General features: G+C 47.6%; 1 protein-coding gene across 1 annotated transcript in view; it reads right to left on the bottom strand.

Annotated features, from left to right (window-relative positions):
- Positions 1 to 5,674, bottom strand: part of mthfd1l (methylenetetrahydrofolate dehydrogenase (NADP+ dependent) 1 like) — a 189,319-nt gene extending 183,645 nt beyond the window's left edge. The window contains exon 1 of the mRNA XM_033026140.1: positions 4,884 to 5,674. Within this exon, the coding sequence (XP_032882031.1) occupies positions 4,884 to 5,059 (176 nt within the window). The 5' untranslated portion in view covers positions 5,060 to 5,674. The remainder of the gene's footprint in view (positions 1 to 4,883) is intronic.
- Between the last annotated feature and the right edge of the window lie 17,665 nt (positions 5,675 to 23,339).

Genomic DNA, 23,339 nt, shown 5'->3' with positions numbered 1-23,339 from the left:
GGACCTGAACGTGTGGCTGAGGAACTGGTGCACGGGGCAGGGATTTAGATTCTTAGATCACTGGGATCTGTTTTGGGGTAAGGGGGAACTGTACAAAAGGGACAGGATTGCATCTTAACAGGTGTGGGACCAGCATTCTGGCAGGCAGGTTTGCCACTGCTACACGGGTGGTTTTAAACTGAATAAGGGGGGTGGGGTGTCGAATGGGATAGTGGAGGATGGAGTTAAAGGGAAAGGGTTTCTTAAATGTGTGAGCGTAGAGACAGAGGGGTGTAAAATGAGGGTAGAAGCAATAGGTAGCAAGGTGAAAAGTAAAAGTGGCAGGCCGGCAAATCCAGGGCAAAAATCAAAAAGGGCCACTTTTCAGCATAATAGTATAAGGGGTAAGAGTGTTGTAAAAACAAGCCTGAAGGCTTTGTGTCTCAATGCAAGGAGCATTCGTAATAAGGTGGATGAGTTGAATGTGCAGATAGCTATTAACGACTATGATATAGTTGGGATCACGGAGACATGGCTCCAGGGTGACGAAGGCTGGGAGCTGAACATCCAGGGATATTCAATATTCAGGAGGGATAGAGAGGAAGGAAAAGGAGGTGGGGTAGCGTTGCTGATTAGAGAGGAGATTAACGCAATGGAAAGGAAGGACATTAGTTTGGAGGATGTGGAATCGGTATGGCTAGAGCTGCGAAACACTAAGGGGCAGAAAACGCTGGTGGGTGTTGTGTACAGGCCACCGAACAGTAGTAGTGAAGTTGGAGATGGTATCAAACAGGAAATTAGAAATGCGTGCGACAAAGGCAAAACCGTTATAATGGGCGACTTCAATCTAGATATAGATTGGGTGAATCAAATTGGCAGGGGTGCTGAGGAAGAGGATTTCTTGGAATGTATGCGGGATAGTTATCTAAATCAACATGTAGAGGAACCAACGAGAGAGCAGGCTATTTTAGACTGGGTATTGAGTAATGAGGAAGGGTTAGTTAGCAGTCTTGTTGTACGTGCCCCCTTGGGCAAGAGTGACCATAATATGGTTGAGTTCTTCATTAGGATGGAGAGTGACATTGTTAATTCAGAAACAATGGTTCTGAACTTAAAGAAAGGTAACTTTGAGGGTATGAGACGTCAATTGGCCAAGATCGACTGGCAATTAATTCTAAAAGGGTTGACGGTGGATATGCAATGGAAGACATTTAAAGACTGCATGGATGAACTACAAAAATTGTTCATCCCAGTTTGGCAAAAGAATAAATCAGGGAAGGTAGTACATCCGTGGATAACAAGGGAAATCAGGGATAGTATCAAAGCGAAGGATGATGCGTACAAATTAGCCAGAAAAAGCAGCATACCAGAGGACTGGGAGAAATTCAGAGGCCAGCAGAGGAGGACAAAGGGATTAATTAGGAAAGGAAAAATAGATTATGAAAGAAAACTGGCAGGGAACATAAAAACTGACTGCAAAAGTTTTTATAGATATGTGAAAAGAAAGAGATTAGTTAAAACAAATGTTGGTCCCTTGCAGTCAGAAACAGGTGAGTTGATCATGGGGAACAAGGATATGGCGGACCAATTGAATAACTACTTTGGTTCCGTCTTCACTAAGGAAGACATAAATAATCTGCCGGAAATAGCAGGGGACCGCGGGTCAAAGGAGTTGGAGGAATTGAGTGAAATTCAGGTTAGCCGGGAAGTGGTGTTGGGTAAATTGAATGGATTAAAGGCCGATAAATCCCCAGGGCCAGATAGGCTGCATCCCAGAGTACTTAAGGAAGTAGCTCCAGAAATAGTGGATGCATTAGTAATAATCTTTCAAAACTCTTTAGATTCTGGAGTAGTTCCTGAGGATTGGCGGGTAGCAAACGTAACTCCACTTTTTAAGAAGGGAGGGAGAGAGAAAACGGGGAATTACAGACCAGTTAGTCTAACATCGGTAGTGGGGAAACTGCTAGAGTCAGTTATTAAAGATGGGATAGCAGCACATTTGGAAAGTGGTGAAATCATTGGACAAAGTCAGCATGGATTTACAAAAGGTAAATCATGTCTGACGAATCATATAGAATTTTTCGAGGATGTAACTAGTAGCGTGGATAGGGGAGAACCAGTGGATGTGGTGTATCTGGACTTCCAGAAGGCTTTCGACAAGGTCCCACATAAGAGATTAGTATACAAACTTAAAGCACACGGCATTGGGGGTTCAGTATTGATGTGGATAGAGAACTGGCTGGCAAACAGGAAGCAAAGAGTAGGAGTAAACGGGTCCTTTTCACAATGGCAGGCAGTGACTAGTGGGGTACCGCAAGGCTCAGTGCTGGGACCCCAGCTATTTACAATAATAATAATAATAATAATAACTTTATTTATAAAGCACTTTAAACAACTGCAGTTGCCACAAAGTGCTGTACATGAGAACTCATGGACAAAAAGCTATTACAAACAATTAAAAACCATTAAAAAAACGTAAAACGAAGGACTATAAAAAACACACTAAAAATTAAAAGACATTAAAAGCATTAAGAACAGGAGCAATGCCTCAGCCAGTGTCGAAAGCCAAAGAATAAAAATGTGTTTTTAGGGAGGATTTGAAGATGGACAGTGAGGGGGCTTGTCTGATGTGCAGCGGCAAGGTGTTCCAGAGTGCCGGAGCAGCAACAGAAAAGGCTTGTCCCCTTGTCCTGGACTTCCCCAACATCGGGCAATATATATTAATGATCTGGATGAGGGAATTGAAGGCAATATCTCCAAGTTTGCGGATGACACTAAGCTGGGGGGCAGTGTTAGCTGTGAGGAGGATGCTCGGAGACTGCAAGGTGACTTGGATAGGCTGGGTGAGTGGCAGATGCAGTATAATGTGGATAAATGTGAGGTTATCCATTTTGGTGGCAAAAACAGGAAAGCAGACTATTATCTAAATGGTGGCCGACTAGGAAAAGGGGAGATGCAGCGAGACCTGGGTGTCATGGTACACCAGTCATTGAAAGTAGGCATGCAGGTGCAGCAGGCAGTGAAGAAAGCGAATGGTATGTTAGCTTTCATAGCAAAAGGATTTGAGTATAGGAGCAGGGAGGTTCTACTGCAGTTGTACAGGGTCTTGGTGAGACCACACCTGGAGTATTGCGTATAGTTTTGGTCTCCAAATCTGAGGAAGGACATTATTGCCATAGAGGGAGTGCAGAGAAGGTTCACCAGACTGATTCCTGGGATGTCAGGACTGTCTTATGAACAAAGACTGGATAGACTTGGTTTATACTCTCTAGAATTTAGGAGATTGAGAGGGGATCTTATAGAAACTTATAAAATTCTTAAGGGGTTGGACAGGCTAGATGCAGGAAGATTGCTCCCGATGTTGGGGAAGTCCAGGACAAGGGGTCACAGCTTAAGGATAAGGGGGAAATCCTTTAAAACCGAGATGAGAAGAACTTTTTTCACACAGAGAGTGGTGAATCTCTGGAACTCTCTGCCACAGAGGGTAGTCGAGGCCAGTTCATTGGCTACATTTAAGAGGGAGTTAGATGTGGCCCTTGTGGCTAAGGGGATCAGAGGGTATGGAGAGAAGGCAGGTACGGGATACTGAGTTGGATGATCAGCCATGATCATATTGAATGGTGGTGCAGGCTCGAAGGGCCGAATGGCCTACTCCTGCACCTAATTTCTATGTTTCTATGTAACCCCCCCCCCCCCCCCCCCCCATCTCTCCCACCCCACCATCCCCCCCCCCACTAACAACTCTCCCCCCTCCACACCAACAACTCTCCCCCCACCCCCCCAACTCTCCCCCCAAACCAACAACTCTCCCCCCACCCTCCCCCCACCCACCCAACAACTCTCCCCCCACCCACCCACAACAACTCTCCCCCCACCTTTCATCCTGATGTCAATGCTCCCCGTACAATTCTTAAAATCAACAAACCGCTGGAGGGACACAATAGGTCAGGCAACGTGTGTGGTCCACGCTCCGAGTCGGGTCCGAGAGTGTAGAGGGAAGATAGATGGACGAGATAGATGTTATAGAAATGCAAGTGTGTGTGAGTGTGTGTGTGTGTGGGGGGTGTGTGTGTGGGGTGTGTGGGGTGTGTGTATGGTGTGTGTGGGGTGTGTGTATGGTGTGTGTGTGTGTGTGTGTGTGTGTGTGTGGGGGGGGTGTGTGTGTGTATGTGTGGTGTGTGTATGCGTGAGTGTGTGTGTGGGTGTAGGTGTGTGGGGTGTGTATGTGTGGTGTGTGTGTGTGGGGGGGTGTGTGTGTGTGGGGGGGTGTGTGTGTGTGGGGGGGGTGTGTGTGTGGGGCGGGGTGTGTGTGTGTGGTGTGTGTGTGTGTGTGTGTGTGTGTGTGGGGTGTGTGGGGTGGGGTGTGTGTGTGTGGTGTGTGTGTGTGTGTGTGGGGTGTGTGTGTGAGTGTGTGTGTGAGTGTGTGTGTGAGTGTGTGTGTGGTGTGTGTGTGTATGGTGTGTGTGTGTGTGGGGTGTATGTGTGGGGTGTGTGTGTGTGTGGGGTGTGTGTGTGTGTGTGTGTGTGTGTGTGTGTGTGTGTGGGGTGTGTGGGGGGGGGGGGGGTGTGTGTGGGGGGGGTGTGGTGTGTGTGTGTGTGGTGTGTGTGTGTGTGGGGTGTGTGGGGGGGGGGTGTGTGGGGTGTGTGTGTGTGTGTGTGTGTGTGTGTGTGTGTGGGGTGTGGGGTGGGGTGTGTGTGTGGGGGGTGTGTGTGTGTGTGTGGGGGGGGGGTGTGTGTGTGGGGGGGGTGTGTGTGGGGTGTGTGTGTGGGGTGTGTGTGTGGTGTGTGTGTGTGTGGGGTGTGTGTGTGGGTGTGTGTGTGTGTGTGTCTCTCTCTCCTCTCCAGCAGCATGGACCCCCTGAGGTTCCCAGCCCCGGCTCTGAGGCGCTCGGCTTCCCGGTTACCTGATGCTCCCCATCGCGCCGGTGCCCGGGAGCTGTCGGGCGGCTGCCGGCAGCTGTGCGGCTCCATCCTTGGTGCCGATGGCCGGCAGGCGCTGAGTGTAGGCCCGTGTCCCGGGCAGCAGCTGTCGGCTGTAGCAGCAGCAGCCGCCGCGGCTCCTCGCTAGCAGCGTCCACATGGCCCGAACGGTGAAACAGAAAGTGTGGCGGAGCTAGAGCCCAAAATCCAGCCTTTAACTCCACCCTCTTAAAAACACAACGCCCCAGAGCCTCCCCCCTGTGCCATACACGTCCTCTGTATGAATATTAATTTCTCTAACTGTCTCTTACAGCGTGGAAACAGGCCCTTCGGCCCAACTTGCCAACATGTCCCATCTGTGGACACAAAATGCTGGAATAACTCAGCGGGTCAAACAGGATGTGTTGGAACGAAGGAACTGCAGATGCAGAACACCGACAAATAAAAAAAATGCTGGAGTAAGTCAGCGGGTCTGACAGCATCTCTGGAGAAAGGGAATAGGTGACGTTTCAGGTCTTATCAGCGTTTTGTGTCTATCTTCGGTTTAAACCTGCATCTGCAGTTCCCATCTACACTCATGGCCGTCCGAAGGGGGTGTGCGTTGGGTGCGACTGCACCCCCCTTTTTCCCCCCTAAGAAAAAATCAACAACAAAAAATCAACGTTTCCACTTTGGAAACGGCCAGTTCTCTGTTCTCCCGTCGCCGGGCGGGAATGGCTGTAACCCAACGGCTGTAACCCCAAAACCAGACGACGCTGCGGCGGAGGCCGCTCCCCTCACCTCCCCCCCCCCCCCCCCCCCCCCCGCCGGGCCCCAAGCCATCTTCCCCCCCACACCACCCTCGCTGACCCCTGCTGGGTTCATGCCACCCCCGCTGGGCCCACGCCACCCCCGCTGGGCCCACACCACCCCCCTGACCTCGGCTGACCCCAAATGGGCTCACTGCCACCCCCGCTGGGCCCACGCCAATCCCCCCGCTGGGTCCACACCACCCTCGCTGACACCCTGCTGGGTTCATGCCACCCTTGCTGACCCCCGCTGGGTTCATGCCAACCCCGCTGACCTCCGCTGAACACCAATGGGCTCATGGCCACCCCCCCTGGCTGGCCCACGCCAACCCCCCGCTGGGTCCACGCCACCCCCGCTGGGTCCACACCACCCTCGCTGACCCCTGGCTGGGTTCATGCCACCCTCACTGACCCCCGCTTGGCCCACGCCACCCTCACTGAACCCCCGCCTGGGCTCACGCCACCTTCATCCCTCCCGCCCGCTGGGCCCGCTCCACCATCATCTTCGCCCCCCCCCGCAAGAAAGAGGGGGGATGTGAGGAGGGGGGAGGGGGAGAGGAGAGAGAGAGGAGAAGGGAGGGGAACGAAGGATGGGGAGGGGCGAGGGAAAGGGGATATCTTTAGTGAGGATATGCAAACTGCAGGTAGGTTTTTAGAGCTATTATATTTTCTCCTCCATATGAATAATATTAAATAATATCAAACAATTGGAACTGCTTTCGTTTCCTTGATAACAATACTGAAAAATATGAATTCCATAGTTTGTGACATAAAGACACATTTTAATGGGATCATTATATACAGATGTAACATTTCCATTTCGAGATCGGGGGGTTGGGGGCAAATATGCGTCAAGCCGATAGCCTAATCGTTAAAGAGGTAAAATATAGCCTAATTGATAAAGAGCTGAGAAGAGGAATCGGAGCTGCCAAGGAAAGGTACTCTGAGAAGTTGAGGAGCAAGTTCTCAGCTAATGACTCTTCTTCAGTTTGGAAGGGCATGCAAGAAATCACCAGCTAAAAGAGGAAAGCCCCCCGCTCTTTGGACAATCGTCAGCTGACGAACGACCTGAATGAGTTTTACTGCAGGTTTGAAAATCAGAAACGTAACCCTGGTACCCCTTCCCCAACAAACACAGCCAGACCCCAGTCTGCAAAGAATGGACCCTGCACCCTCTCCTTCCCATTCACCTACTTAAGGCAAGACTCCAGCATGAAAAGAGTGGACCCTTTCCCACCCCAACCAACACTTCACACCCACTCACAGCCTGACCTCAGCCTGCAAAGACTGTGCCCTTCTACACCCACCCCACTCCAATCACCACTTCACACCCAATTACTCATTTTTAACCAGTCCCTGCAAAGATGTACTGTCCCTGCCTGCTTCAAAGTCTCCACTATTGTCCCTGTACCCAAAAAGATAAGGATTACTGGTCTTAATGACTACAGGCACAGACCTCTGTAGTCATGAAGACCGTTGAAAGGCTTGTGCTGGCCAAGCTGAAAAATATCCCAATCCCTCTGCTGGACCATCTGCATTTTGCATATTGGGCCAATAGATCTGCGATGACGCCGTCAATCTGGGCCTGCACTTCATCCTCCAGCACCTAGACCGCCAGGGGACCTATGCGAGGATTTTGTTTTATTGATTTTAGCTCTGCATTCAACACCTTTGTGCCAGAGCTACTACGCTCCAAACTTTCTGAGTTGACTGTGCCTGAACCCCTCTGTCGGTGGATCACCAGCTTTCTGACAGACAAGAAGCAGCATGTGAGGCGGGAAAGCACATCTCGGACCCGCAAACGCTCAGCATAGGAGCACCGCAAGATGCGTACTCTCCCCTCTCCTCTACTCTCGCCACACCAATGATTACACCTCCACAGACACCTCTGTCAAGCTTCTCAAGTTTACAGATGACACAACCCTGATTGGATTGATCCAGGATGGATCTGTACTTTGTACTCTTTTCAGTTTGACATCTTTCCTATAACATGGTGCCCAGAACTGAACACAATATTCTAAATGCGGTCTCACCAACGTCTTATACAACTGCAACATGACCTCCCAACTTCTATAAATACTCTGACTGATGAAGGCCAAAGTGCCAAAATACTTTTTGACCACCTGATATACCAGCGACACGACCTTCAAGGAACCATGCAACCATTCCTCTGCCCACCTGGCTAATTGATCCAGATCCTGCTGCAATCTTTCACAACCACCTTCACTATCTGCAAAACTACTCACTTCTGTATCATCAGCAAACGTGCTAACCTTGCCCTGTCCTGTGACGTTTCACAGAGTGCTGGAGTAACTCAGCGGGTCAGGCTGAGTATAGAAGTTGGGAGGTCATGTTGCAGTTGCATAAGAAGCTGCCAGAGGAGGTAGTTGAGGCAGGGACTATCGCAACATTTAAGAAACAGACAGGTACATGGATTGGACAGGTTCGGAGGGATATGGATCAAACGTGGGCAGCTGGGACTAGTGCAGATGGGACATGCTGGGCCGAAGGGCCTGTTTCCACACTGTATCACTCTATGACTCTATCTTTCTCTCTCAAACCCATTCTCCTGCCTTCTCCCCATTACCTCTGACACCCGCATCAATCAAGAATCTATCAATCTCCTCCTGAAAAATGTCCATTGACTTGACCTCCACAGCTGTCTGTGACAATGAATTCCACAGTTCACAACCCTCTGATTTAAGAAATTCCTACTCATCGCCTTCCTAAAGGAATGTCTTTTAATTCTGAGGCTGTGGCCACTGGTCCTAGACTCTCCCACTAGTGGAAACATCCTCTCCAAATCCACTCCATCCAGGTTTTTACCAGGCTGGGACAGACGGCAACAGCTTCACACCGTGTCCCAAAGCTTGTGTCCTGTCCTGCATCACCCAAGGCAGCAGAGATGTTATAGGAGAGGGCAAGCACCGTAACAAAGTAGCTCACGATGGTTTGGGTAACATTCAGGAATGTCTATGCATGTCACATCATGAATATTACTGAAGAATGGTCTTGACCCGAAATATAATCTATACCTTTTCTCCAGAGATGCTGCCTGACCCACTGAGTTACTCCAGCACTCTGTGACATGTCACCTATCCATGTTCTCCACAGATGCTACGTGACTCACTGAGTTACTCCAGCACTCTGTGAAACGTCACCTATTCATATTCTCCGCAGATGCTGCCTGACCCACTGAGTTACTCCAGCACTTTGTGACTATTTTCCCTTCACCCATCTGCCCAAGACCACTCTCCCCCCTCCTTTCCTATGTTCCTTTCCACCCATAAACCTCTCTCTGCCTTTACATTTCACTCCTCTTTCAAATCTGCTCTACTTATCTACATGCATTTTTATTCTTCACTTTTTAGTCATAGAATGATGCAGTGTGGAAACAAGCCCTTCAGCCCAACTTGCCCACACCGACCGACATGTCCCATCTAAACTAGTCCCACTCACATGCGTTTGGCCCATATCCATCTAAATCTGTCCTATCCATGTACGTGTCCAAATGTCTTTTAAACATTAGGATAGTCCCAGCTTTAACTACCTCCTCTGGCAGCTTGTTACATACACCCAGCACCCTTTGTGTGAAAAAGCTACCTCTCAGATTCCTGTTAATTTCTGAAATATTGGTCATAAATTTGGTGCAGAAATGCTCCAAAATGAGGCTCAGAATGCATCAGAGAGCATCTAAAACCCCTGAGCTTCCAGGGCCCTTAAGCAGGCCCTGGACCCTGGCATCGAGGGACTTCACGCTTTGCCCTCGTGGTGTGCGCAGCGCGAACATTATTTCACATTATGTTTTTTGTAATCCTGTCATGCCACCCCCCTTTTTGAAAAGCTTCGTACGGGCTTGTACACTGGTCCCATCTTACCTGCCTTTGGCCCAATTTCCCATAACCTGACATCCATGTACATGTCTAAATGTTTCTTAAATGTTGCAATTGTACCTGCCACAACTACTTCCTCTGGCAGCAAGTTCCATACACCTACTACCTTTTGCGTGAAAAAGTTATCCCTGTGGCGGGGGCTCACAGGAGTCCAGCCAAAAACTAGTCGGACACGGGTTGTGTGCACTAGACGTGTTTATTCTCTCCGATACAGCTCCTTACCCCTCTCCGGACACGGGCGTTGCCCGGTCTTAAATACCAACTCAGGTACCGACCTCGTCACTAGCGCCTCCCACACCAAGACGCCGCCCTCTAGAGCCGATGGTTCGTTGTGCCCTTGGGCTTCCACCAGGTGCCGCCACATGGCCCCCCCAGAACCAGAGGCACCGAACCGGACGGGACGCTACACAATGCGGCCCGAATGCGTAGATGCAATCCCGCGCCCCGGGGGCTTGCTCGGTTCGGAAGAATCTCCGAGAGCCCGGGCCAGCAGACACCCGCGACGGTGAGGTTGAACCAAATAGACTGGCTCGCTCAGGTCCAAGTGGGTCAGTTTCAAACGAGCCACAGACAGTTTCACGCCTGCCTCCCATGTCTAAATCAAATGTAGTGGGCCCGTGCTGCAGCACGTGAAAGGGACCTTCATACGGGTGCTACAAAGGTGACCTGTGGGAGTCATGGCGAAGTAAAACGTATGGGCAGCCCATCAGCGGCAGTGGCACATGGGAAGGGCCACTCCATGACGTGATGTTGGGATGGGAGACAGAGCGCCAACCCTCTCCCGCAAGCGGATCAGCACCGATGACGGGGGTTCCTGGGACCCATCAGTAGCAGGGACAAACTCCCCGGGGACGGTGAGCGGAACACCATATACCAACTCCACGGAGGACGATGACAGATCCTCCTTGGGGGCCGTCCGAATCCCCAACAGGACCCATGGCAACCCATCGCATCCACCCAGGGCCTGTGAGATGAGCCTTCAGGGTAGCCTTCAGACAGCGATGGAACCGCTCCACCAACCCATTTGACTGGGGATGGTACGCTGTCGCGTGGTGGAGCTACGTCGCCAACAGTCGGGCCATTTGGAACAGTCGTTTCAAAATGCCGCCGACGGCAGAGTCCGAGGCATCCACGGTAAGGGCTGTGGGGGCGTCGGCCGACGGATGCACGAGCATAGTTGCCCGAGCTAAGGCCTCCTTCGCCCCTTCAAACGCCGCCATGGCGACAGCGTCCCACTGTATCTGCCGCTGCTTGCCCATCAGCAACTGGAAAAGCAGCAGCAAAAGTTTGGTAGCCGCCGGAACGAACCGGTGATAAAATGTGACCATCCCTACGAACTCCCGGAGGCCACGTACCGTAGCAGGCCGCGGGAACTGGCGGATTGCGTCAACCCTGTCCGGCAGAGGCAGCGCTGCTCCGTGACGTGTCACCTGATGCCCCAGGAAGTTGATGGACCGAAGGCCAAATTGGCACTTGCCAGGATTAATTACGAGGCCATGGTCACTGAGGCGCTGGAAGAGTAGACGCAGGTGGGCGCAGTGTTCCTCACGCGAGCGACTTGCCACGAGGATGTCGTCCAAGTAGACAAACAGGAAGTCAAGCCCGCGCACCACGGTGTCCATCAGGTGCTGAAAGGCCTGGGTGGCGTTCTTAAGACCGAAGGGCATCCGCAGGAACTCGAACAATCCGAACGGGGTGATAATTGCCCTCTTGGGGACATCCTCCGGTCGCACAGGCATCTGGTGATATCCCTGGACTAGGTCGATCATGGAGAAGAACGTAGCCACTGCCCAGAAGTGCTGAGAAGGCCTGTATGTAGGGAATAGCGTAACGGTCAGCGATCGTGGCCTCGTTAAGGCAGCGGTAGTCCCCACACGGCCTCCAGCCGCCGGACAGCATGTGCAGCGGGGAGGCCCATGGGCTGTTGGAGTGTCGAACGATGCCCATGGCCTCCATACTCTGAAACTCCGCCTTTGCTATGAGGAGCTTCTCAGGAGCGAGCCTACGGGCGCGGGCGTGGAGCGATGGACCCGATGTCAGAATATGGTGCATGACACCGTGCCTCAGGCTGGCTGAGCCAGAATTTTGGGTGACAATGTCCAGAAACTCAGCCAGTACCTGGGCGTAGACATTGTCCACTGTCGCGATGGGGTTGCTGACCGGTGCAGTGGAGCGCAAGGAGATCTTCAGGTATTCCGCCTGCTGCTGATCGGAGAGCCACAACTGATCAGCGTGGCCGCTAGCTGGTTGGGATCTTCAAAACTCTCTCACGCGAGCTGCTGGCGGATGTCTCGTGGCAACTGCTGCAGGTAGGTAAATTCAAAGAGTGGGCAGGGCAGGTGGTCGCCCATGAGCCCGCCCATGATTGCGAGTCTTGTCGGCTGTAACGCTGCGGATGCAAAATTGGGATTCGGCCTGTCAAAACCAAACCCCTGGCTGCGAGGTCCAAAATGTCGGTAGCTTTAGGGAGACCTCGTTGAGTCCGGCGTCGTCTGCCTCGTAGGCCTCGTAGGCGGGCAGCGGCAGAATGCATTGTTTTGTCAGATTTCCCTTCCAGGATTACACTCCTGGGTGTCGGGAGTCACCGGTGTAGCGGGGACTCGCAGGAGTCCAGCCAAAAACTAGTCGGACACGAGTTGTGTGCACTAGACGTGTTTAATCTCTCTAATACAGCTTCCTACTCTTCCAAGTACACGGGATGTTGCCCGGCCTTAAATGCCAAATCAGGTACCGACCCCATGACTAGCGACTCCCACACCAAGACGCTGTCCTCCAGAGCCGATGGTTCATTGTGACCTTGGGTTGCCACCAGTGCCGCCACACCCCCTAGATTCGTATTATATCTTTCCCTCCCTCACAAACCTATATCCTATTGTTCTCGATTTCCCTACTCTGGGCAAGAGGCTCTGTGCGTCAACCTGATCTATTCCTCTCATGATTTTATACACCTCTATAAGATTACCCCTCATCCTCATGCGCTCCAAGGAATAGCTCAACAGTATACAAACTTAAAGCACACGGCATTGGGGGTTCAGTATTGATGTGGATAGAGAACTGGCTGGCAAACAGGAAGCAAAGAGTAGGAGTAAACGGGTCCTTTTCACAATGGCAGGCAGTGACTAGTGGGGTACCGCAAGGCTCAGTGCTGGGACCCCAGCTATTTACAATATATATTAATGATCTGGATGAGGGAATTGAAGACAATATCTCCAGGTTTGCGGAGGACACTAAGCTGGGGGGCAGTGTTAGCTGTGAGGAGGATGCTAGGAGACTGCAAGGTGACTTGGATAGGCTGGGTGAGTGGGCAAATGTTTGGCAGATGCAGTATAATGTGGATAAATGTGAGGTTATCCATTTTGGTGGCAAAAACAGGAAAGCAGACTATTATCTAAATGGTGGCCGACTAGGAAAAGGGGAGATGCAGCAAGACCTGGGTGTCATGGTACACCAGTCATTGAAAGTGGGCATGCAGGTGCAGCAGGCAGTGAAGAAAGCGAATGGTATGTTAGCTTTCATAGCAAAAGGATTTGAGTATAGGAGCAGGGAGGTTCTACTGCAGTTGTACAGGGTCTTGGTGAGACCACACCTGGAGTATTGCGTACAGTTTTGGTCTCCAAATCTGAGGAAGGACATTATTGCCATAGAGGGAGTGCAGAGAAGGTTCACCAGACTGATTCCTGGGATGTCAGGACTGTCTTATGAAGAAAGACTGGATAGACTTGGTTTATACTCTCTAGAATTTAGGAGATTGAGAGGGGATCTTATAGAAACTTACAACATTCTTAAGGGGTTGGACAGGCTAGATGCAGGAAGATTGCTCCCGATGTTGGGGAAGTCCAGGACAAGGGGTCACAGCTTAAGGATAAGGGGGAAATCCTTTAAAACCGAGATGAGAAGAACTTTTTTCACACAGAGAGTGGTGAATCTCTGGAACTCCCTGCCACAGAGGGTAGTCGAGGCCAGTTCATTGGCTATATTTAAGAGGGAGTTAGATGTGGCCCTTGTGGCTAAGGGGATCAGAGGGTATGGAGAGAAGGCAGGTACGGGATACTGAGTTGGATGATCAGCCATGATCATATTGAATGGCGGTGCAGGCTCGAAGGGCCGAATGGCCTACTCCTGCACCTAATTTCTATGTTTCTATGTTTCAACCTTGCTCAACCTAACCTCGAGTTCTGGCAACATCCTTATAAATCTTCTCTGCACTTTATCACTGCGTGACCATATCTTTGCAATAACATGGTGCCCAAAACTGAACACAATACTCGAAATGCGGCCTCACCAACATCTTATATAACTACAACATGACCTCCCAACTTCTATACTCAATGCTCTGACTGATGAAAGCCAATGTGCCATAAGCCTTTTTGACCACCCTATCTAATTTCAAGTAATCCTTGTATCACCCTCTCTCTCCATTCCACCCCCACCCTCGTCATCCATGTAGTTTCACTGTCTGGGAAGGAACAGCAGATGCTGATTTAAAACGAAGATAGACACAAAAAGCTGGAGTAACTCAACAGAGTGTCTCCAGAGATGCTGCCTGACCCGCTACTGCAGCATTTTGTGACTATCATCTAGTTTCATTGTTTGTATCCATTCATTATCACTTCCACAGCCACATTATCACTTCCACAGCCACATTATCACTTCCACAGCCACATTATCACTTCCACAGCCACAATGGACCATTGTGGACACCATCTTTCCTTGAATAGTTTAGTTTATTTTAATTTAGAGATACAGCGTAGAAACAGTCACATCAACCCACCGGGTCCGCGCCGAATTACGATTCCTGCACACTGACACTATCCTGCACACACTAGGGACAATTTACAATTTTACCAAAGCCAATTAGCCTAGAAACCTGTACGTCTTTGGAATGTGGGCGAAAATTGGAGCGCCCGGAAATACCAACGCAGGTCATGGGGAGAACGTACAAACTCCATACAGACAGTACCCGCAGTCAGGATCAAACCCGGGTCTCTGGGGCTGCAAGGCAGCAACTCTAACCCTGTGCCACTGTGCCACCTAACAATCAACGTTGCTGGCATTGATTTGTCCTATTCATACCTTTCGCTCTTTTGTTCTTTGTACCTATTAAAATTTCTCCAGTTTCCTTCTGCCCCGACTCTGACTGAAGAAGGGTCTAGACCCAAAAGGTCACCTATTCCTTTTCTACAGAAATGCTGCCTGACCCGCTGTTTATCCAGCATTTTGTGTCCATCTTCTGTTAATGGGACGTTGACCAGGCCAGCCACCCAGTCCAACCTCCTCCCTCCGGGGCAGTCTGCAGCCGATACCCAATGCCAGGTGTCCTCAGGCTATGCCAACGTGATCGAAGAAAAGTAGCTGCTATGTTTTAACCTATTTTTATATTTCATATGATATGCTCTGATATCAGTTTAGTTTAATATTGCCACTTGCACCAAGGTACAGTGAAAAGCTTTTTGTTGTGTGCTGTCCTGTCAAAGATATAAACCATTTAATTAGATATTTTTTATATTTTATGATATGCTCTGATATTAGTTGGTCAGTTTATTATTGGCATGTGTACCAAGGTAGTTTTTTGTTGCTTGCAATCCAATCAATCTATTTAATTATATATTTCGTATGATATGCTCTGATATTAGTTTAGTTTGATATTGACAAGTGCACCCAGGTACAGTGAAAAGCTTTTTGTTGCATGCATTGTAGTCAAAGATATAATCTATTTCATTTTATTGTTTTATATTTCACACAATATGCTCTGATATAATCTATTTAATTTTATATTTTATATATGTTCTGATATCATCTATCTAGAATTCCACTGTCAAGTAAGCCTGCAGGTTGAAACTGAATTGAAGTGTAAAATTATCCTATAGTCCTTGCATTTCTGGTGAACAGAGGGGGAGATGTTAAGTGGAATCTTTCAGACGTTCAATTTACTTCAGCACTGTGCGTCTTTTATTTGTAAACCAGCGTCTGCACTTGCTTTAATCTATTCTCTGGCGTTGTTGGTTAAACTGTTGACTGTTTGGTCTGAGCCCAGATATACATCACATTTGACCTATTGGTTGACATGACTGTCAATAAAGGCTTTGGTTTACAAAACCAGGATCTGCAGTTATCCAAAGGCTTTGGTTTAAGAGGGTTCCGTCAGCACTATTATAGACATGGTTCTCAAACTCACCCTCAACCTAATACTTCCAAATCAGTCCCCACCCCAGCTTCTAAACAAATATCATTGCTGAAGAAAGGTTCCGACCCAAACCGTTGCCTATCCTATATGATGGCGGCCGGTGGGAGAGTTTTCTCGAGAGTTTTTGCGAATTAAACCGGAGATTTACCATACTGAAGACGGTAGAGTCATAGTCGAGGATGAATTGCTGAACTTTATTGTGGTAAAAATGCGAACACTAAGCCACGATGATATTGTGACGATAGTTACGAGCAGTTTCAGCTCCGAGCGGATTGAGTCCTCAAAGGCAGTTTTGTCAGAGCTCTTTCCACACAACAAACGATGGATCTCCTACAGGGGACAAAAGAAGGACATTAACAATGTCAAAATGTGCCTGCAAGTGATTAATGAGTGCGGTGAAGAGATCCCGAGATTTGTATCGCACTTTCTGGATGAATTACCCCCCGTCTCATTTAAACACATTGATGTGTCTGCGCTCCTCGGGAGAATGCAGCAAATCAATGCTGACGTTGACTACCTAAGAAGAACTATGGGAACACAGGTAGCTGCCTGTGAAACATTGCGGGAGGTTTCTGCTAAACTCGACGGCCGTCTGACTGCTGTGGAGGGGGCTTGTGGCCCGGACGCTACTTTTTCGGCTGCCTGCCTCTCTGCTGTGGAGATACAACCGGGCTCTGCGCCCAGTGCGACAGGTCTTTCCTCGACTGTGATGGAGAAGCCGCCGGGCGCTGATCCTGCCCCCTGCACTCCCTCTGTGGTTAATGGATGGTTGACAGCAACGCCTGGCGGGACCGACGGTAGACAACCAGCCCAGCCTGTAGATCCAGCCCTGGGACGAACGCAGACTCCCCCGTGGAGCATGGTGGTGAAGGAAGGGCGCCGACTGAAGCAGGTACCTGAGAACTCTGCCCATCAACGCCCTACACCTCGCGCTGTAAAAACTCCAGCAAGGCGTGTGAGAAAGAAGACCGGCATAATCGGGACTGGTGTGGGTAGCGATATACTGGCTGTCAAAACAAAGATGGTAAAGGTATTTGCTACAAAGTTTGATCTCAGCTTAGACGCCAACACTCTCAGTGACTACTTAAAAACGAAGCTGGGTCGGGAAGTGATATGTAGAAAAATAGAGATGACACAGAGTAGATTCAGCTCCTTCTGTGTCACTGCTGAATGTAATGATGTGGCGGAACTGTATGATCCGCAGCTTTGGCCCGCTGGGTCTTTTGTCCGACGCTACTATGAGCCTCGTCGCCCTAGAGGAGCAGACGGAGGTCTGGCTGGTCCAGAGGATGCCCCTCGCTCTCAGGATGAGGAGCTGCTGCACGGTAACGATGCTGGGGTGCCTGTTGCATCTGTGGGTGAGGACGGGATGAAGGCCAGCTGTTCCGCTGGGAGCGGCAAAACACATTAAATGCATGTTGCTTCATACAACACTCGCGGTTTGCGAGTAGGACATTCTGCTACTGATAGATCAAGACGGTTGGTGGTGGACACACTGCTAGACCAATGTGACATTCTGTGCCTGCAAGAAACTTGGCTGGCGAAACAAGATCTGGATAAGTTGAACACTCTACACATGAACTTCCATGGGGCTGGAGAGTCCACTACTGACCTCAGTACGAGGCTGGTTCGGGGTAGGATAGCTGGTGGTGTAGCTATACTGTGGAACATCAAATATGACTCGCTGGTGAAGGTGGTGCGTCTAAATGTTGACTGGGCCATAGGGCTGGAGTGTAATTATAACGGAAAGAAATTTACTGTCTTAATGTTTATACACCGTATGAATCATATGAGCATGAGGACGAGTTTCTGAACAGGTTAGCTTTTATTCAGTCCTTTATAGAGGACAACAGCTCATCTTGTGTCTACGTCATGGGTGATTTTAATGCTGACATGTCAGATAGCAAATCTTTATCTGCAGCACACCTGCAGCAGTTTTGTAATGAGTCTAAACTAATTCTATCGAGTAAAGCTCTGTTGCCTGACACAAGTTTTACCTATGTTAGTGAAGCGTGGCACACAACATCTTGGTTAGACCATATTGTGACCACAGCTGATGCTCATGCCTCACTGGAAAAGGTGGAGATTTGTTATGAACTTGCCACCTCTGATCACATACCTATTGCTGCATGGTTAAATGTTGAGAATGTACCCCTGCTGTCCAGTAATAATAATGCTGCTTCCTCAAATAAACTGGACTGGTCAAAACTGAGCAGTGATGCTATGGCTGGATATTCACTGCAAACGGACAGTTTTTTAAATAATATTGAATTGCCTCAAGAGGCCTTAATGTGCTCAGATATGAATTGTAAGGACGTGCAACATGCTGAAAAACTCTGTGCCATGTATGATGTTATTGTGAAATGTCTCATTGCCTCCAGTGATCCCTTTTGTAAAAGCAAATGTAAGGTACCTAACATCAGACCTGGGTGGAATGAGTTTGTGGCTGAGCAGTATGCTGAGGCAAGAGAGGCCTTTAGACTCTGGTCAGAGGCAGGTAGGCCTAGACAGGGAGTGTTGCTAGATATGAAAAAACGCACAAATGCTAGAGTTAAATATGCACTTCGTTTTATTAAGAAAAATGAAAACACAATGAGAGCAGACTCGCTTGCCAGGAAGCTACAGAATAACAACCTTACTAACTTCTGGAAAGAGGTCAGAGTAATGAGTATAGAAGTTGGGATGTAATGTTAAAATTGTACAAGGCATTGGTGAGGCCAATTCTGGAGTATGGTGTACAATTTTGGTCGCCTAATTATAGGAAGGATGTCAACAAAATAGAGAGAGTACAGAGGAGATTTACTAGAATGTTGCCTGGGTTTCAGCAACTAAGTTACAGAGAAAGGTTGAACAAGTTAGGGCTTTATTCTTTGGAGCGCAGAAGGTTAAGGGGGGACTTGATAGAGGTTTTTAAAATGATGAGAGGGATAGACAGAGTTGACGTGGAAAAGCTTTTCCCACTGAGAGTAGGGAAGATTCAAACAAGGGGACATGACTTGAGAATTAAGGGACTGAAGTTTAGGGGTAACATGAGGGGGAACTTCTTTACTCAGAGAGTGGTAGCTGTGTGGAATGAGCTTCCAGTGAAGGTGGTGGAGGCAGGTTCGTTTTTATCATTTAAAAATAAATTGGATAGTTATATGGATGGGAAAGGAATGGAGGGTTATGGTCTGAGCGCAGGTATATGGGACTAGGGGAGATTATGTGTTCGGCACGGACTTGAAGGGTCGAGATGGCCTGTTTCCGTGCTGGAATTGTTATATGGTTATATGGTTAATAACAGCAAAACACCCCTACCGTCTGACATTGAAGGTGTTAGTAGCCCAGAAAAAATAGCTGAGAGTTGGCGTGAGCACTACTGTAACCTTTTTAACTGTGTTAAAAGTAACCCAGTTAGAATCAATCATGAACTTATTGATCTCTCTGTAGATATGGTAGTTAGGGCAGCTGATGTATATGATGCCATTAACATGTTGGATAACAACAAAGCCTGTGGTATGGACTGCATTACTGCAGAACATCTAAAATATGCCAGCTATAAGCTCTGCCCTTTGCTTTCCATGTGCTTTAATGGCTGTCTGATTCATGGTGTCTTGCCAAATGATATTATGTCTGTAATGCTAGTGCCTGTGATTAAAGATAAGGCTGGTAGGCTCAACAGTATTGATAATTACCGACCTATTGCACTAGCCAGTATCTTATCTAAAGTACTGGAGAGAATACTGCTGACAAAGCTAGAAATGTATGTCCTTACTACTGACAATCAGTTTGGGTTCAAAAGAAAACATGGAACTGACCTGTGTATCTATGCTCTTAAAGAGATTGTGTTCAGGTACACAAGCCTGAATTCATCTGTATTCCTATGTTTTATTGATGCGTCCAAGGCATTTGATAGTATTAACCATGAACACTTGTTTGTAAAATTGCTAAATAGAGGTGCCCCTAAATTCTTAGTGAGAATCTTAGTGTTCTGGTATGCCCATCAAACGTTTTACGTTAAATGGGACAATGTTGTATCTGCTCCATTCTGTGTTAGTAACGGAGTGCGGCAAGGAGGAATTTTGTCTCCTATTTTATTTAATGTTTATATAGACGAATTGTCAAATCAGTTAAATAGGCTAAAAACTGGCTGTCTTGTGGGCAACACTATTGTTAATCATCTGATGTATGCAGATGACCTGGTCCTGCTCTGTCCATGTAGTGCTGGGCTGCTGCAGATGCTGAAGGTGTGCTCTCAGTATGGCCTTGATTATGACATTAAGTATAACGCTAAGAAAAGCCGCATAATGGTAATTAGAAGCGCTGAGGACAGGGAATCAACTTTTCCGACCTTTTATTTGTCAGACGGTCCACTTGCTGTGTGTGAGGAAATAAAATACTTAGGTCATGTCATATCTGATGACTGGAAGGATGACAAAGACCTCTACCGACAGCGCTGTAAAATTTATCTTCAAGCCAACATGCTTATAAGGAAGTTTTATATGTGCTCTGATTCTGTGAAGTGTTCCCTGTTCAGAACCTACATCACACCGTTATATACTGCTCAATTGTGGTCTAATTATAAGAAAAAGAGTATGCAGAGGCTTAAGGTAGCATACAATGATGCAATGAGGTTGCTACTTCGTGTCCCTAGGTGGCAGAGTGCCAGTCAATTGTTTGTGTCCACTAGAGTGCCAACCTGTGAGGCACTCTTAAGACAGCTGATGTTTAGTTTTATGTGTCGCCTGGACAAATCAGAGAAACAAATAATTGAAGCCCTAGTCAGCCCTCTGAAAAGCTGCTATAGATTCACTTCTAGGCTAAGACGGCATTGGTGCAATAGCTTATATATATTTTAGGCTAATATGCAATTTTTTAATGTATCTTTGTAATTCTTTGTACTGTTTGATGTGTTATATGGACCTGTGTCTGAAATAAAGCTTTAATAATAATAATAATAAATATCCATGCCTATCCATGCCCTCCAGAGATACTGCCTGACACTGTTATTTCAGCACTTTGTGTCTTTGTTTGTAAAGCAGCATCTGTAATTCCATGTTACCGCCACTCTGTTCTCTTTCAAAGCGCAGGCAATGGTCCTTGAGCCCAGAGTATTTGTGTGTGAGGTATCCCTTTATCAATGGTGAACCCTTTCTGCGTTCTTCACAGTGATTCACCATTGCAAGCTAAAATAAAACCTTATAAATCTTACTGCCCTATAATTTTTACATATATACAGGTACATCATGTATCCTCAGCCAATTGTCCCAGACACGTTGCTTAATGACTAATGACTTTTTAACGAATTTAACTATACATTTTACAACTTTGGTGCAATCATATAAACCAAATTCGTTTTTTTGAAACAATGCTTTTTGAGCTGCATCTCTACAGAGCTTTTTACAACCTGAGAAAATCCCGACCATTAAATAATTAAATACTTTATCATAATGATTAAATCATTAGATGAGTAATCCACAACTACTTAGTCGGCGGGAAAAATGTGGTAACAGGAAAATTTAGTTAATAATTAAATCTGGAATGAAAAGTCAGCATCTATTTTGGTGACCTTTAAGTCTTCCCGACAATTGTAAGAGATATTTATCATACTAATGTTTATTTTAAGCACAGGAAAAAAAGGCATTTGGTCCTTGAAGACTACTCCACCATTCAATACAGTCATGCTCCCAATACCACGGTCCTGTCCTCTCCCCTTCCCTCACCAAGGCTTTTCCATTGCAAAATCCAGCTAACTTGTGCTTGAATATATTCAACTGCTTGGAAATAATTCCACAGGTTCACAACCCATTCCATGAAAAGATTTCTCATCTCAATCCTGTCTTAAAACTAAATTGGTCACACCCACCCCCACCCCTTTTATAGACCTCTAGGAAGAGTAGACATTCTCCCTGTATTCATCTGTCTAACCCAATCAGAATTTTACATGTTTCTGAGAATACCTCTTTCATTCCAAAATGCTCTAGTAATCGCAGCTCAATAGGACCCAATCTCTGCTCACACTTCAGCTGTGCCTTTTCTTCCACAGGTCCTGCTTGACACGTTGAGGTCCTTCAGCAGCTCTCCCTCTTATGTTCCAGGTTGCGGCATCTGCAAATTCTTGTGCCTTGTTAGAAATATTTTATTTGATTAAGTCAACCAAACCAAGTCAAGTTGAGTCTAGTGTCAGGTGCACAAGTACGGTGTGGTGGAGATACAACGTAACACCTGCTTGCAGTGGCATTACAGGCGCACAAACTCCGACAACACACAAAAATATAAATTCTGTAGAACAGTGAAAAGTAAAATATGCAAAATATAGACATTCACGTAATGATACACAAACAGAAAACAAGTCTACGGTAGTGCAGGAGGTGGTCCACAGAGTTCTGTTACTGAGGTATGTTTGTGCATGTGTAGGAAGGAACTGCAGATGCTGTTGTTATATCGAAAATAGACACTAAATGCTGGAGTAACCCAGTGGGTCAGGCAGCATCTCTGGAGAAAAGGAATAGGTGACGTTTTAGGTTGGAACCCTTCTTCAGTATCGGGAAAGAATGGGGCCTCACTTTGACAATGGAGACCTTGGACAGAAAGATTGGTATAGGAATGTATGAGAAGGAGAGTTATCAACTAGGAGATCCAGCAAGCCTTGCGAAAGTGTTCGATGGAACAGACACTGAGTCCACGCTTGGTCTCGCCGATGTAAAGGGGACCACATCAGGAGCATCGAATACAGTAGATGAGGTTATAGGAGGTGCATACTGTCTCATGCACCTCCTCTAATAGTAGTATATGCTGACATGCCATAATTAAACATTGGCTTAGTATTGTGAGTAGCTGGCCTCTTATTCTACCTACTACCTTGAAGACCTGGTTATTCTTTGATACATAAGGACCAGAGAAAATATTGAGTCGCACGGGGGAATTACAGAACAAGGGCTCGAGTGTCATACAGCATGGAAACAGGACCTTCAGCCCAACTTGCCTAAGCTAAACACAAAATCCCATCTTGACTAGTTCCACCAGCCTGCATTTGGCCCATATCACTCTAAACCTATCACATCCATGTGCCTGTCTAATTGTTTCATAAGTGGGACCATTCAAGAAAAAAAAATTTAAAGTTACAACTGAAATATTTATGTTGTCAAGTCAACCCAACCCAACCCACCCAAGTTGTAATTTGCCAAAGTAGGGTGGGGTGCTGGGACAATAAAAATTTTGCACCAGCTTCACAGGCACAGACTCAGACATAAATCATACATAGATTACATACAAATTCTATAGGGCACGTAAAAGACTGTGCAAGACATTAATAGAAAAATACAAATTAGAAACAAGACCATGAAAGTGCAAGTGGTGGCCCATAGTGTTCTGTTGTCAAGGTAGGATTAGGGTCATGCAGGTTAGTTCAAGATTCTGATGGTGGTAGGAATGTAGCTTTTCCAGAACCTGGTGTGGGACCTCAGGCTTATGTACCCCCCATCCAACAATGGTAGTGAGAAAAGGGCATGGCCCAAACGGGGCCTGATACGGCAATGATGCAACAAGTGCATCAGTAGAAATTTGTCAGAGCATTCAGTGCCATGCTAAATCTCT

Source organism: Amblyraja radiata, chromosome 8 (assembly GCF_010909765.2).
Source record: "Amblyraja radiata isolate CabotCenter1 chromosome 8, sAmbRad1.1.pri, whole genome shotgun sequence".
Lineage (NCBI taxonomy): Eukaryota > Metazoa > Chordata > Chondrichthyes > Rajiformes > Rajidae > Amblyraja > Amblyraja radiata.
Note: the sequence above shows the minus strand (reverse complement) of the source record. Positions and strands in the feature narration are given on the sequence as shown.